Source organism: Cervus canadensis, chromosome 22, assembly GCF_019320065.1.
Source record: "Cervus canadensis isolate Bull #8, Minnesota chromosome 22, ASM1932006v1, whole genome shotgun sequence".
Taxonomy (NCBI): domain Eukaryota; kingdom Metazoa; phylum Chordata; class Mammalia; order Artiodactyla; family Cervidae; genus Cervus; species Cervus canadensis.
Genome location: NC_057407.1, coordinates 4,565,533 through 4,582,643, shown reverse-complemented (window position 1 = coordinate 4,582,643; position 17,111 = coordinate 4,565,533). Strand labels below are relative to the sequence as shown.

The 17,111-nt window shown below is 39.1% G+C and overlaps 1 protein-coding gene across 15 annotated transcripts in view; it reads left to right on the top strand.

Moving 5' to 3' along the window:
• TMCC1 (transmembrane and coiled-coil domain family 1) overlaps positions 1-17,111 on the top strand; it is a 152,347-nt gene that overhangs the window by 93,848 nt on the left and 41,388 nt on the right. Inside the window, exon 1 of one of the 15 annotated variants that reach the window (XM_043443525.1) lies at positions 13,584-13,782. The exons of the other annotated variants lie outside the window; for them this stretch is intronic. Coding sequence (XP_043299460.1) covers positions 13,756-13,782 — 27 coding nt within the window. The 5' untranslated portion in view covers positions 13,584-13,755. Of the gene's footprint in view, positions 1-13,583; positions 13,783-17,111 lie in introns of those variants that run through there. 15 annotated transcript variants of the gene reach the window in all.

Genomic DNA, 17,111 nt, shown 5'->3' with positions numbered 1-17,111 from the left:
TCAAATCTGCAAAGCAGGGTACATTCAGAAAAGTCTAGCTTTTTAACTGCTCCCACACCCACTTCAAGCTCTGCCTTTCCTGTATCTCTTTTGCCTGTGCGCCACATAAATCTTTGTAAACTGTCTCTCGTGGTCTCAGTCATGCCATACAGTCTTCAGTTGCTCCCTCTGTACTACAAATGAAGCTCATATCCCTCAGCTTATTGGTTAAGTCCTCTCATGACATAGGACAATTAACCTAACTTCATTAGCCAGTGAGCCTAGGGTTCAGCCAGACTGAATCGTTCATTGTTTCCTGTACAGGCTCCGTCTTTGTTCCCTCTTGCATTTCACTCAGGTTTTTCTTACGGCCCCCGGATCACTTTATCTTCCCTTTCCTTTTCCTGCTCACCCCCAATCTCCTTATCCAAGTCTTAACTATTCTTTAAGCCAGGATCAGCTGCTTCCCTCCTATCAAAGCTTTCCTCTACCATTCCCTAGGGCTTCAGTCTTCTTGCCTGGAAAATCCCATATGGACAGAGAAGCCTGGAGGGCTGCAGTCCCTGAGACAGGACTTAAGGACTGAACAACAGCTACCATTCTCACATTCCTTACTGTGGACATGTTGATTTCTGAGAGTATTGTGTTTGGGGACAATTAGAGTTAAGGATTAAAGTCCTCAGAGATGCGCAGATTTTGATCACTTGTGTTCTGGTAGAATCACGTTGACAAAAACCTCAGAACACACACATCTTCTTAACTGACTCATCTCCTCTCCCGCAGGCAGTGCCTGTGATGCTCCTGTTGTTGTCCACATCTCTTCATTTTTGTTAGAGTGCTTAGGAGGCCAGAAATTTAGTTTTAACCTAATTATAGTCCGTCTTTTTAGTCAAGTGTACAATTTGCAATTGCATGTTGATTTTACTGTGTAGTGTCCGTGAACCCAAATTCAGAGTGTGTTCCCCGTAGGTGTGGGAAATTTTGCACACTCTCTGGAGATAATCTCCAAATTGATAGATTGTAGAATTAAAATCTATAGCTTAGGAGCATTTTGATAGTGTTTAAAGTATTATGTCAAACCTATGTTCTTAATACCTCAGTAAGTACAGATGCAGTTTTCATTTTTCTGCTCTTTCATTTAATTGGACCTCAGATAATCACAGAATCCCTTGGAGCCCCCAAATAGTTAACAACCTCAGGCAAAATTGTTTGCTTGCCAAGGACAGAATGTTTCCCTTTAACAATATAAGGGAAATGAAAGTTCCATTTTGCATCAAAAATGCAGTGGAGGATGGGTCTGTTTGAATTCATGACACACGTCATAAAATCAGAAGGTAAAGAGTGTGTTGGCTAAAATAATCCTTTGGTAATTATCACGTTAAAGAAAGACCTTTAACTGCTAAAGGAAAAGATAGGCAACATATTCTTTGTTGCTTGATTCAGGCAGAGTTTGTAATTAATAATAAAAAAAAGCATTTAAAAAATAAACTGTGCACTTTTGTTCCCCCTCTGTAATTCAGCATAGCTTACGTGCCATAAGAAGAGAAGTGTGGTTTAATTGTTCTTGGTTTATCTTTACTCCTGGTCAAGAGTAAATATGTCAACCTTTACATCATTTCCAAACATCAGTGTAAGAACCTAAGTGAATGAGGTCTAACCTAGATCGCTTTATAGAAGAATCATATTTGGAGGAGGGTGTGAGGTATTTCAAAGAAGAGAAGACAAAATCCCCAGCTCTTACCCTTCCTTCTCCTGGTCCTCATCCATTACTGTTTGCTTGGCCTTCCTCCCTACTAGACCGTGAACTCTGTGAGGTCAGAAATGAGTCTGACTTCTTTCTCTGGATATCCCCAGTGAATACAGGAATGAATCAGGAGTCTAACCCTTGCCATGTGGACAAGCTTCTGTTTAGCCTCAGGCAAGTCATAGTACAGCTCTTTATGCCTATATTCAGAAGGATTAAAGAGAAAAGTCATAGTCTCTCAGAGATGGAAGAGACCTTAACGAGTACATAATCCAAACCCATATTTTGTGGATGGAAAAACCCTGACAGCCTGGCTTGCCTTGATGTGAGAACAGAAATCCTTTGAACTAAGTGAATAGCCGTGTTATATTTTATCCTGATTTTCTCTTGTGGGATGGATTAATTTCATTTGGGACTATGATGTAAAGCCTTAAACCAGATCCATTTTCCTTTGCCAACTTAGTCTTCAAATCTTATTCTTGAGTCAGAAAAAGAATGGATGGTTTAAGTTTCTCATGGCGGAGGACAATAGGAGGGAAAAAGAAACATCCATTCAGTAGGATTTATGGTAAATCAAAACAAAATGCCTGGAGATCTAGTTGCTGAAATCATTTACATCTCAGGAGGCACCTCTCACTAAACTTTTTCTTAAAATAATGAACTCACGGGCACATTAAGATCCTGATGTCTAAATACCTGGGCATTTTAAAAATGATCTTCAGAAGTTGTTTGGATTAGGGACTTAAAATTTTTACTTTATAGTGAAATATCTTTAAACTGTATTGTGAGGAAGAGCTGTATCTTGCCATCTATTATAACACACCTCAAGCAAAGTGAAATAATTATTTATTCTTTGGATTAGGGAGTGATTATTTGCTTTTCAAAAGAAGGCTTCACTTTAAGAAAACATCTGAAAGAAGTGCTGATATGTGCTACGACAAGAATGAACCTTAAAAATGTTTTAAGTTTAAAAAGCCAGTTACAAAAGGCCACATATTGTGTGATCCCATGTATATGAAATATATAGAATAGGCAAGTCTGTAGAGACAGAAAGTAGATTAGTGGTTACATAGGATCAGCAGGGATGGGGTAATAGGAGGGTGATGGCTAAGGGGTAGGGGGCCCCTTTTTGAGGGGAGGAAGATGTTCTAAGATTGATGGTGGTAATGGGTGCACACATCTGTGAATATACAAAAAATCATTGAATTATATACTTTAAATGGGTGAACCATAATGGTGTGTGAATTATATCTCAAAAGTGATTTTTAAAAAGCATTTATCATAAGGATTGTTTAGTGAGCATTGTTGTATCATCTGAAGAACCATTTGATTTTTTGAGAATAATGGCTAGCATTTGTTGACTGCTTATTATGTGCCAGGCATTGCGCTAAATATTTGAAAATCTACATCTTCTTACATTAAGCATTGGTTTCCATCCAGCTTTTCAGCAGCACAGTCATCTCTGTATTCTCCATGCATACTAGCACAAAGCCTTCCAGATGCCGTAAACTCAAAATATTTGGATGAATGACAATGTATGTGAACTGATGAATGAATGAATTTAGTGCTCCAGCTTGGCCTCCCAGGACATCAGGGCACTGATCTCTCCTTTTCTTTTTATCAGTCTAGTCTCAGACCTAGCAAGCAGTTTTAGCTCACACAGCGGTTAATAGTTGTATCAAGTGGAAGATTATTCTGACTGGGTTTTGCCACTTCCACAGAAGTAAGAAAAGAGGAGGCAGAGTGGGGCTTTTATTGCATTGTCCTCCTTCCTTTTGGTCCTTATTATTATTGTTTTTTTCTTTTGGTCCTTATTTTGAGTGGCCGGCAACCCATCTCTAGCTTTCAGTCTCTGTATTTACTCCTGGAGGGAGCGGTTAATCTCCCTGCAGGTCTTTTTTTTTTTTTTTTTTTTTTTTTTTTTTTTTTGTTTCCATTTATTTTTATTAGTTGGAGGCTAATTACTTTACAATATTGTAGTGGTTTTTGCCATGCATTGACATGAATCAGCCATGGATTTACATGTGTTCCCCATCCTGAACCCCCCTCCCACCTCCCTGCAGGTCTTTTAAGGAGAACACTAGCCCAAACAAATTTGGCTTCAGGTATGCCTGAATCAGAGTCCAAGAAAGTGCCCTTCAGAATCTTCTACACAGGTGATATTTCTTTTCTTTTCACTTAGAAATGAGACCCCTAAACTCTTACAGTGAGGGTCACAATTTCTTCATACTTTTTGACAATTAAATTAGGACAGTTAGTTAGATGCTGACTTAAAACACAAATAATATAGTTCAGCTCTGCCACCCAGAACCCTCTGGAATCCTGATGACCTGGAATCTGGACCAAGAGTGCTCTAACACTGTAACATCTATATTCCTTTGAATTCTGGGCCAACTAGAAGACGCCTTGCTCCACAGCCTGTGCTGATAATTATTGAATTATGAGATATCATAGTCTTGTTCATTGTGTGTGTGTGAGCCCAGTCATGTCCAGCTCTTTGCTACCCCATGGACTGTAGCCTGCCAGGCTCCTCTGTCCATGGAATTTCCCAGGCAAGAATACAGGGGTGGGTTGCCATTTCCTACTTCAGGGGATCTTCTAGACCCAGGGATTGAACCCACATCTGTTGCGTTTCCTGCGTTGACAGGCAGATTCTTTACCACTAGCACCACCCGGGAAGCCAAAATGAAACTTTTATAATGATACATAAAACTTAGCCTTGCAAACTAAATTCAGGATTTATCTTAATTCCCTATGAGCTGAGATCACGAATAACAGATTAGCTTACTTGTCATATTAAAACATCTTTATGTTTTTTTCTGAAACAATGAGGATATCCTGGATTTTTTTGTTCTTTAAAGAGATCAAAACAAAACTAAATACCTTGCACCTATCTTAAGCTGCCTGGAACCCTCGATCTCTTTTCCATTCTCTTTCCTCTAGTCATTGTTGGCTAGAAGGATTTTATATTTAATACTTATACTATGACCATATTTGCATTTCTATAACAACCCAATGAGCTCCTTGCCAACAAGGAAACTAAGGTTTAGAGAAATACGTACTAAATTTACCTTAAAAAAAATTAATTACCCTACTTGTTCAAAATACACCACAGAGGAATCTGGGTAAAAAATGAAGCACATTTCCCAACTCTGGCAAAACTGTTCAAGAATAAAAGGTCTCTGGGAGGAGGTTCTCAAATACCAAATATGAATAATTTAAGCTCTGATGCTATATTAAAAACTCCCAAAGAAGAGCCAGTCCATACTTACAGTTAATGGTATTGATAGGATGGGGATAAATGACTTACAGCCACGTGTTAAAGTGTTGGTTGCTCAGTCGTGTCCAGCTCTTTGAGCCCACCAGGCTCCTCTGTCCATGGGATTTTTCAGGCAAGAATACTGGAGTGAGTTTCCATTTCCTGCTCCAGGGGATCTTCCCGACCCAGGAATTGAACCCACATCTGCTGCATTGGTAGGTGGATTCTGTACAACTGAAACAGATTACTGAGATTGCTAAATTTTACTAGCCTTTGGAAAGAATCGTGGTTTATAAGCCAGTTCTAAAAGCTTAAGGAAAAAACTTTGATTTTGGATTTGCAGTTTAATGTGAATTGACTGTTATAGAGTCTAAAATAAAATCTTCTAAATAGAAAGTATTATACACAAAAACTTAAAGAAAGGACAAGGAGAACATAGAACATCGATGGTTTACCTGGTAACACTGAGTTATAGTTTGGACTGCACTCCCTGGTATCCAAAGCAAAATATTAAATATGGGAATTTTAATCTTGGGTCCCTGAATTTCTTAGGATTACATGTAAATCTGTATGTGTCCACAAGTTTTTCTGGAGGAAGAATTTTCATCAAATTCTCAAAAGGGTATGTGATCCAAAAAAGACTGAACCATTTTATTACATTTTTAAAAACAGAGTGGGTAACTGAGGAGCCTCTATAAATTCATTTTTAAGAATCCTTTTGCAACCTGCATTAATAGAACTTGTGTTTAGGGTTAAATTTATGTTTTAGATTGGTCTTCAAGTATATGGGGATTACCTTTTTACTGAATGCCTTTTATTGTGCCTAGGAGAAAAAAAAAACTCTTAACACATTAATTCATTTCATTCTCACAGCATTTATGCCCAGTAAATAATCCTGTTTTACTGACGAGAACACTGAAACTCAGGTTCAAAAAGCTTGCCCAAGCTCACAGAGCCAAGTGAGAGAGTAAGGAGGTGCTCTTCCTGCTCCCCCATCCCATCCTCTCCAGCTGAGCGCCCTTGATGCCCTGGCTGTTGCACGGGTGCTGGTGCCGTGGTGTCGACCACACACTTGCCCCGTGCCCCGCGCTCTCAAAGAGAAGACCAGGGGAATAGTATATACCGACTAGTAAAACTCGTGAGGATGTAAGTACTTCAGATGTTCCCTATATTAGTCCATTTTCTCTTGTGAGAGTGCTGGGAATGCTTTATTGAATTTCCTTAGTCTTCCAGTGTCCTCATGGAAAAAACATCTATTCTACACATATACAAGTAGCAGTGAGTGTAATCATAACCATCTCCTTATCCTCCAGTTTATTCGTGGAATCGCTTTAGGACCAGGTTTTCTAACAGTTGAGATTATACAGTAATCAACAGTCTACAGTATTATAAAAAATTAAAACAGTTTTTAAAGCCACAGGTATATTCATGAAATCTTCTCTAAGAGTGCTTTATTTCTTTTCCTCCCTTTCAGGGATTTAAAAATTAGATAAAAGGAAAAGAGGTTCAGCCATGTCTTCCTCTTTGGGTAGCAGAGACATGCTTTGTACTGCTGAAATGGAGAGAGAGAGGCCAATGCCCTCAGGATCCAGAATGTCTAGCAGCGCTGCCCTAGAGGCCGCCCAGCACAGGTGTAGGCAAGGCCAGCGCGGCCTCCCTTCAGGGCATCTGCTCTGAGCGGGGAGGATTCTCGTGGCAACAGCTACACTTAGAGAACGGTGAAGCCGCTCTCGGAAGCATCTTTTGTGCTGTGGCTGAGAAGCTGTTGGTGTTAACTCTGATTATGAGCCCCCAAGAGAAGGTGTGGAGTTGGTGCAGGACATGACAACAAGATGTTTTATAATCTCATCATACAAACCAAAGAGAAGAGTGAGTCTCGAGAAATGTGAGCGTGTTTGAAACTGTGGGACATGTTTTTTCTCGGTTTTGTTTTGTTTTTTTAATGTACTCTTGAATGGAAGAATTTCCCTACTGGATCGGTGTCTCTAGCACTCATAGCTGGTACTTGGAAATCTAGTTTAATTCGATTTAGCACATGCCAGTGACATGTTTGTTTTCTAAGAGATTTTGTTCTCTTCATATTGTGGGAAGTCTCGAAGGTTCTTGATGTGCTCTTTAATGGTTACCCAAAATTATCACGTATATATTGGCTGGAAACACCTGGGTTCAGAGCTCTTCTCCTTTACCTGTCAGTGCTCTTGAGCAAGTTTCTCATCCTCTCAGCTTCATCTTTGAGTTGAAGATGGTGGTTGTCACAACTTCGTACTAAGGTTGTTATGAGATTATATTAAATATGGTGTAAAACTCTCGTTATATACTGAGATTACATACTGTGTGCTGTTTTAAATGTTTTTAAGAAAGGAGTGAAGATAACTGGGTTGTTTCAACTTAAAAATACTTGATTTTCTAAAATCTTCTACAGCAAACCAGCCTCACTGCCCCCCCTTCTCCTTCTTCCACTGAAGTTGGTGGAAGCACTCTCTCTGCTTGGTACAAGTGGTAGTACACTTGTAATTACTAGGTGAAATTAGGATTTTAAACATCTTACCAGCAATGTAAGCATACATTTTGCATTTGAATTTGGTACACGGAACACAATATTAATCAGATTTGCTCTAGAGATTCGGATAATTTCAAAGAAACTCTTTTAAAATCATACTCTGGTGTCAGTAGAATGTTTCATTAGATGCTGTTATGACTGTAATTGTTTTCCTTTAAAACAAATGGAACTTGGCAGTTGAAACCTACCAGAAAAACTCTGATTTGGGTTTTATGAAACAGTGGAGGTATTTTTTAAAGCCTGAATTTTAAATAAATTAATCAGTAGCAACCAGGTTGTGAGTTTTAAGTTCTTTGAGTTTAGAAACTGAACTCAGAAATGCCTTTCACCTTCCACTGTCTTAGTTTCTGAAGCTATGATCAAGATCATTTTTCTCTATCAGGGCATTTTGCAGACCATGTAGCCTGTTTGCCAGTTTTTATACACTGAGTGAAACATACATACAATAGATTTTTTTGGTCTGCTCCCTATAGTAAAAAAGTAAATATATCTAACTCAGTGCCTATCACAACATCTGGCTCAGAGTAGGTATTTTATAATTATATTCTTGAAATGTATGATTGGGAGAGATTTCCACAAAAGGAACTCAGAGAAAGCTTCATGGGAGCATTGGCTTTGAGCTTTTAATGACTCTTAGATGTAGAAGGGCATTCCAGGGTGAGAGAGTTTCAGGAGGCAAGGCCCAGTAGTGATGGATACTGTGTGAATGTTACACGTGCTTACAGACCATCCCAGTTCTTCTGAACTGCTGTCACAATGTGATCCTAAAGACACTGGAACAAAAAGGAAGCTAGACAGGCAGATGGGTAGAGTAAAGTGAAGCATCTCCCTTGGGATTTGGTTTGTCATTTGATGCAGGCCAGCCTATGAGAGCGTCAGAGACAGGCTGAATAGCACGGGGAAGCGAGCGGCTTACCCTCGCTGCGCCTTAACTTCCTCTTCATTGAAAATGGAGCCAGTGAGTAAGTAGAGTGCCAGGTGCTTTGTGGGTTAAATGAAGTAATATATATGAAGAGCCTAGTACTTAAAAGGTCACTATTCTTCTGGTGGTTATCCATAGTAGTAGTTGTGATAAAAATAGTACTACATTGGGATGTAAAGACATTTCGTCATCCAAAAAAATTGATGGTGCATTACAACATAACAGCTTTGTGAGTGTTTCTAGTTCACATGTCAATCACACATACTTCACAGTGCCATTTGTGTAATGTAAATACAACTTTGTTTTTATTTCGTGATAAAATATTTTACTCTGAATACTTTATGTAACATGTAGAGGAGTAGCTGCATATTCCAAAGATTCACCATAATAAATAGCATGAAGTACAGATGACACTTTTCTACAGAAGTCTTTTATTGGAATGTTTAATTCTTTTTTTAATCCCTTATCCCAGCCTTCCTAGAATTCTCTACTGCTCACAAAGTTCAAGTTTGTGCAAACTGAGAGAAAATCTTTCTAAGAGAATTGATTCAGCCAACAATTTTATCATAAGAGGCTTCAGAGATGAGGAAACGGGCTTAGTAAGACTTGTCTACACAGGTTATTGGTGCCAAATTGGGTATTCAGTCTACATTTTCTTCTTTCCTTGACTCTGATTGCTTTCTTTGGTATATCCCATTTTGTCTATAATCAAGTACATCTATGCAATAAATCTGTATAGATCTTAAGAGTTGGGGTAGCTGAGAACACAAGTCCTGTTAGAAATGTTTAATCAAGTTTTAACAGCTTTTCAACAAACTTTAACAGTTGTTTTTTTTTTTTAATATAATCCACATATTATACCCTTCACCCATGGAAGTTTATAATTGCACAGCTTTTACTTTATTCAGTTTCACAACTGTCACCGTAATTAATTGTAGAACATTTTCATTACCCCAGAAAGAAATCCCACACATCCTAGCCATTACTGCCAATCTTATCATTCCCCTCAGCCCTAGGCAAGCACTAATCTAGTTTCTGTCTCTGTGATTTGAATGTTCTGGACATTTTATGTAAATCAAATCATAAAATATATGATCCTTTGTGACTGACTTCTTTAACTTAGCATTCTGTTTTCAAGATTATACTGTATGTTATTTATCAGTATTTCCTTATTATTGCCAGGTAATATTCAGTTATATGAATATCACATTTTATATATCGTTCATCAGTTGATGGACATTTAAGTTGCTTCTCCTTTTTTCATGAATAATGCTGTTATGAATGTCTGGGTACAAGTTTTTCTGAGGACAGTTGTTTTTATTTCTCTTGGGCATGTACCTCTGAGTGGTTTGTTGAATCATATGGTAACTGTCTGTTTAATCGTTTGAGGAACTACCAAACTGTTGACCAAAGGGACTGTAGCATGTTACATCCCCACCAGCAGTCTGTGAGGGTTCCATTTTCTCGACATTCTCACCAATTCTAGTTACTATCTGTCTTTTTTATTACATTCATCCTAGCAAGGTGTGAAGTGGTATTTCATTGTGGTTTTGATTTGTATTCCCCTGAAGGCTAATGATGTCGAGCATCTTTTTATGTACACTTTGGCCATTTGTCAGTCTTCTTTTGAGAAGTGTCTATTCAGGGCCTTTTGCCCATTTGGGTTTTCTTGCTAACATTTAGTTGTAATGGTTCTTTATATATTCTATGTACAAGTCCCTTATAAAGCTTATGAGCTGCCAGAAGTTTTTCCCCTTTCTGTGGGTTGTCTTTTCATGTTCTTAATGGTGCACTTTGAAGTTTGTTGTGGCTGTTTTATCTGTTTTTTCTTTTATGGCTTATGGTTTTGGTGTCACATCTAAGAAACCATTGACTACATCCAAGGTCGTGAAGATTTACACCCATAGTTTTAGGTCTTACATTTAGATTCTTGATTCATTTTGAGTTAATCTTTTTTTTTTTTTTTTTGAGATAATCTTTTATATTTTGTGAGGAAGAGTCCAACCTCATTCTTTTGCATGTTGATAGCTGCTTGTGTTGGTATCATTTGTTGAAAAGACTATGAGTCTTCTTGGCAAAGGAAATTATTCTTAAGCATTGCTTTACGAAGAGAGATGTAAATGACAGAAATGAAAGAATTTTGATCTGGCTTCTAGGTAAATCATGTGAAGAGTGTGAGGTCAAAATATTTAGATAAGAGAGTCCTTTCCCCATGGCAGACAGTTGGAAACCAAAAGATGAGACATTTGGTCAGGAGAAATTACAATATTGGAAATAGAGAGTAGGTTGTAGTGTTAGAAGTCTATCAAGAAATAAGTAAATGATCTCAATTTCTTTTGCTGAAATAAGTCATGGAATCTTCAGTTTATTAGGATGAATGTATAGAGAAACTTTGAAAGTTTGAGTATGCAAAAGCTGCTGTAAACTTATAAGCTAAAGAAAGCCAATATAGAAATAATAAATGACAGAGATAAAGCATGAGAAATATAATTTATAATTTTATTTCCTCCAAATAAACACAGAAGCGCAGAAACAGAGGCAAATAACTGAATGGCAAAATAGTGGAAAGAATGTTAGGGAAGAGTCAGAATTCCTTGGTTCTAATCCTAACCCACCCCAGTTGTGTAATCTTGAATAAGTCAACCTTCAGAGTAGTCTCTAATATTTACTGAGGCCCTACCATATTCAGGAATTGTGCAAAGCTCAAGTTTCTTTTTTGTAGAATGGAGATTATGTCACATTAATTGCTTTGAAAACTTTTGTAAAGAGCCATTTTCAAGAAGAGATTATTCTTGAAATTTGGGGTTATTCACTGTAGCAGCAGTATCTGATAATATGTAGTCAGTGCTCAGAAATGTGTTCTGAAAGGTGTGCTGTATCCTTATTTTGATGAAGAAACTGATGTTCAGTGGTTATGAAAGTTGAACAGTCAGTAATCAGTAGAGTCAATTCTAATGTAGTTTGCTTGATTTCTTTATACCACCTTGACTTTGGCTTGAAAGATAGTATAATAGATCCTGGTGGGAGGGGGAGGAGGAGGAGGGAATAGGGTAGCACCAATGAAATTTAATTTCTTAGACATGAAAGCTTAAGATGTAATTCCAAAGGAGTGATTAGTCCTGAGATTAGTGATCTCAGTGGTGAGGTGGAACAGAACCTCGTGTTAATAAGGTCAAAGGTAAATTCCATTTGACTAACTGGTAAGTCCCGGAAGAGCTAAATGTTCTGAAACACAGTCATACAAGAGTTTATCCATGTGTCTGCTGGAGTCCTGGACATTTTTCTTCAGGAGGCAGAGTGGGGACAGAGCAGCAGTGAGGTAATGATGTCTGAGTGGGGATCGGAGGTAAGTACCAGAGGGCAAAACAGTACCACAGCTTGTGGAGGTGGGCAGACTTTGCTTTGGACCATGAGGATGTCACTTCTTAGAATTTTTGGTTTTTTTACTTGAATTGATTTTCTCATGTTCATACCCTTTGAAGACCCTTCTTACCCCACTCGTAAAGTGCCTGTGATTCATTTCCAAATGTGAAACTAAGCAGATCCTGAGTGCTTCATAGCTCTGATCGTTCTACTCTTTCCACACTTCTTGTCCTTTCCCTGGTGGAGTTGAGAAATATTATTTGGATGTATAAGACTAATGAGGCGGGCACGGCCCCCCACTAAAGTGTTCTTGCCCGGAGAATCCCATGGACAGAGGAACTTGGAGGGGTGCAGTCCATGGGGTCGCAAAGAGTCGTACACTACTGAAGCAACTTAGCACCATCACAGATAAGACTAAAAAGAGTACAAGACCAGAAAAGAGCCCAAGAAGAGAAGAGAACAGCTTTTATTCGTTGATTTGTCCTGTGCTGTTATCTTCTTGGTGACAAGTACAGAGTTCGGGCTTTAGTTGTTAGCCTCTGATGCTGCTAAATGAATAAGCAGCAGACATGCTTCTCCCCGTTGCAGTGTGGCTGTTGGAGATGTCGTCAGCTGGCACGGGGGAAGCACAGAACTTTGAACTCACATTCTGATTTGCAAACTTTCAGTTTCTGCGTAGAAATCCGTGGCGGTTGGTGTCTGTGAGAATAGATCTGTGATGGAAATAGAAGTAGGAAAGGGAACTAACGTGCATGGGGCCCATGCTTTAGGTGAGGCGGCCTGAAGCGCTTGACGATGGAATGAGAGTCCCAGAAGTCGCAGAAGTCTGAGCTGTTTTCATCTATATTGCCTTGCATCTCAGAAACGGCAGAACTGGGATTCAGAAGACTTGGGAGACGTTTGAGGGAGAGCTGATGCTGTGCTGATTTTGGGTGTGCATGTGCGTGCTCATGTGTTCCGTGACTCTGGGAGACTCCCTTGATAGTCACACCTAACCCCACCACTCATCTGGAATCCATTCTTTTCATCAGAGTTTTGTCTTTTTGAGAATGCTAAAAGGATTGGGTCACTTCTGGTCTAGAGTAAAACTTCTGTAATATAAGGGAGACCACAGAATGGAGAGGATTGTCTACATTGTCTGTCCTATGTTTTTGTCTTGACGGAAATTCCATCTCCTGGTTCCTTTTTCTATTTATGATTTGTGTGTGTGTGTGTGTGTTCCCCTTATTTCAGGGAAAAATTTCTAACAGTACAGTTATATACATTCTTGGTGACCTAAAAAGAAATGGTAATGTGCCTTAGGTCTGCAGCAACCTCCGCCTTTTGGGTATTTGGGAGAAATGAGGTTTTTAAACCATCTCTTCAGTTTCAGCCTATGTCTAACACCAAAAATATTTTTTCAGAACATTCTCCCTTCCTTGTAAAGTCATAGACGTTTGGGGCTCCTCAGCTAGGTCACAGTGTCTAAATGACTGTGCCTCATTTAGAATAGAATCTGGAATTATTTATGATACAAAACAAAGTAACCAATAGTTCTTCAAATTTCCCACTTCCTGCTCATTTCCTCCAGACACAAAATAGGTTTGAGGAACAAAGTTTTCTCCTAATGTTCTGAGCTGCCTGTGTTTGGGATTCAGAGTATTTTGGGTGCTTATTGCTTAACTGGGCTGAAGATCACCTCATGTGACAGCATAGATCCCTTGTTTTGGAATTGCCATTACTTTCTAGAACAGCCACTCTGTACAGCAGCCAACATGCCCTGGGTCCTCTTGCTTCATATTACAGTGATCCTGCTTTGTCAGGGCAGAATTCAGCCTCACACGGCTGGAGCCAGTCTCTGCTGACCTCATGCCACAGTACAGCATGTTCAAGTCTGAGAGAAACCCGAGGGTTCTTCGGCATATTCCTCTTCCTCCTCCCTCACAAGCATGGAACCCTCACTCTCCTCGGAAACCGTATGTTGTATATGTGTGTGTATCTGTCTTTTTTATTCCTCAAATCTCTTCCTTAATCTTATAATTCTATAGCTTTAAGTGGGGGTGGTTGCTGAGACAGACACAGGAAATGCTTTGAGCTGCTGAAACTTAGCATTTTTCAGCAGTAGATCTCAGCCCCGGGCATTTGCTGCTTTGGGACTGACGTGTGTGAGGTGGCAGTAATGGAGAGGTGTATTGTGTGTTTCCTAGTTGTTCATTTTACCCCTCCCTAGGTATTTAGGTAGAACACACAGAGTTTTCTTTGGCTGTGTGGGCATGCTCAGATGGTACCAGAGTGTCCCGTTCTGCCGTATGACAGGGCTGCTTCAGTGCAGAGTAAATGTCATCCTCACTCTCTCAGGCTACGTAGTTCTCCAAAAATAAGTGTTTGCTTCAGAGAACCAGAGTTTCCTTTTGCCTTTGGCGGCTTGGGGAAAGCTTGGGTTAAATTTGAAGATACCAGGCATGCATAACCAATAACAATTAGGATTAAAGCCATTTGAAATATTTCTCACATTAAAAAAACAAAAACAAAACGGTTCTTATTACTCAGCTACTTGTTTTTTGTGTATTTTTCCCAAAGATTTGGCAATTTTCTGAATTGTAAGGTGGTATGCACATATTTTGGTACTATGCCTCCGGATCAGTGGAGCAAGTCCCTGAGATTCAACTGGATGGGAGGGTGATCCAGCTTCACAGTGAATCCACCATTTTCACATCTCATCCACAGTCCCTGACTGTATACAAAATGTGGCTGACAGCTGTAGTTTATCATGATTTTTTGGTGTGTTGTGGGTTTATAAATAGTACATAGATCTTCTCTAAGAGATACATGCTGAAGCACACAGGTTCTGTGCAGTTTTACCTGATCCTAAAGCATTCTGTTTCTCGTGAGCCACTGTATTTAAGATCCAAATAGATTTTTCACTCTGAAGTTTGATGATAAGTCACTCTGCTATTCCTTATGGCTGATCACTTTAAATGCCAGCTTTATTAACAGATTTGTACTTCTGCTCTTCCCCCACCCCCTTTTTTTCCCTGTTGTTTGTTCTGTATCTTGGATTTTAAAACCCTGGCACATCTCTGTTTGTTCTGAGGTTATAAAAGGTCAGTTTCCTTATCTATGTTTTATTAAGAATGCAATCCCAGGTTGAATGGGGTGTTCAGAAGAAAAGAATTCATAGGCCAGCCCTGAAAGGACAGGGGGTGGAGACTGATAGTAAAACAGAAGTTAACTCCTTTTTCTCCATTATTGACAGTCCAAAAAGAGGAGGAAAATGTAAAACGTAATCTGAATATTTTTATGATGTTGTTTTGTCTATTTATTGCCTTAATCCATGAGTAGAGAAAAGCTTGCCAAAATCACTTAGTACCTGAGTGAATGATTTTAGATTAAACTTGCTTCTCTACCCGTGTCTCTCACTCACCCAAAGTATTCATCAAATCTGCGAAAGTGAAAGTCGCTCAGTTGTGTCCGACTCTGTGCGACCCCATGGACTATACAGTCCATGGAATTCTCCAGGCCAGAATACTGGAGTGGGTAGCCTTTCCATTCTCCAGGGGATCTTCCCAACCCAGGGATCGAACCCAGGTCTCCCGCATTGCAGGGGGATTCTTTACCAGCTGAGCCACAAGGATCCTCTCATTGAAACAATGATTAAAATGTTCAGAAAAGAGGTACTTGCTCTAGCTTCTGAAATTCTTCACATGACTCTCTGGATACATCAAACTGCTGTAGATAGGGGTTTATGTGTAACCTCTTTGCATGACGTTGCAACACACTTTATGAAAACTGCAGGATAAACATTTTAAAGGCACAAAACTCTAGAGGGGAAAACATATCTGATTCTAGGAAAGAATTGGAGAGTCTTAGGAAGTGGGATATGACAGAATGCATTGCTTATATGTTGAAGTTATGTTTGTGTTTTAAATATTACACAAGATAATATTCCCAGATGTTGACTTAAAGATGAATAATTTGCTTTTTCCTTCCTTAATGACCCTGCAACAACACACATCCATATAAATTGCCTTGATTTTCTGTACAGATGCCCAGAATTTGTGGTGATAATTATTTGGTTCTGTGCAGATGCTATCTGTGTCATTTAAACAGTTGTTATTTACACTGGACTGTAACTTTATTAAATGGTGGACTTTCAAATGATAACACTCCCCTCCCATCTCAACTGCAGCTTGACCAACTCTCATCGTTTCGTGGGGCTCAGAGTGCTAATAAAGGTCAGACTCCCTAGGAACAGTGCCTATGGAACAATGCAAAGATCTGCCCACATTATTTTGTAATTGTGGGATTTCTTTGTAACTGACTTTGATTCGAAAGGAATAGCTAGAACGGTGATTTCCGCGGTGGATGAGAAGTGTACAGCATGGCAACAGAAGACTGGCAGTGCGCCGTCTCCCTACTCCCAGTGCTCAAAATGCTTTCCTTCTCCTCCGGAGAGTGTTTTACATCCCTTAAGACCGTGAGAAGAAAAACAGGTTGAGAACTCTGACTTAATGCTTAAGAACATTCGTCATTGATTATTTTAATTCAGGCCAGAAATTACTGTATGCCAGAATTCCAGTATATCCTATCTGAAACAGAGGGTGGTGTAGACTGATCATTTGTTCACTGAACAAACAGTTGTTGGAGAATCTGCTTTCTCTCAGAGTTTGGGAGTTGAGATGGCTCTCTGCCCTCATGCAGCTTCCATTCTAGTTGGGGAAGATAACGACAAGTAATAAGGCTAATAAGTAAATGAGGCATATGTTGGAGAGGTATGGGCTGTAGTCCCAGTCCTGCCAGAACCAGATGGGAACTTGGGGATTCAGTTAACATGCCAGAGCTTTTATTCCTCACTTGTAAAATAAGGCTACTTCACAAGACAGCTTCTCAAGATTGTTAGATTTTAGGACGTTTCAGAATATATGTGTATAGACATGTATAGATTGGTTTTAAAAATAAAGTGACACGTTTTCCTGTGACTCTCAGAAATGGTCAGAGACACTGGTCTCAAACTTATTTTACTGTTTCTAGGCAGTTAATAGAGCTAAAAAGCAATTTCTTAACTGATTATTACTCAGTTACAAACTACTCATAGAAGATCAATGAAGGCGTTTACTGGACTTAAACTTGTACTACTAGTACAGAGGAAAATCTGGATTTAGACAAAGTTTTGTAACGCTGATAGAGTAATTATTTACTTTCAAAAGCATTCATTCTAAATTCCTTTATATAGTCACTTTTAAGTGTAACATATTTCAAATAATAAATATTATTCTATATTAAATCCTTAATTTGCACATTATTT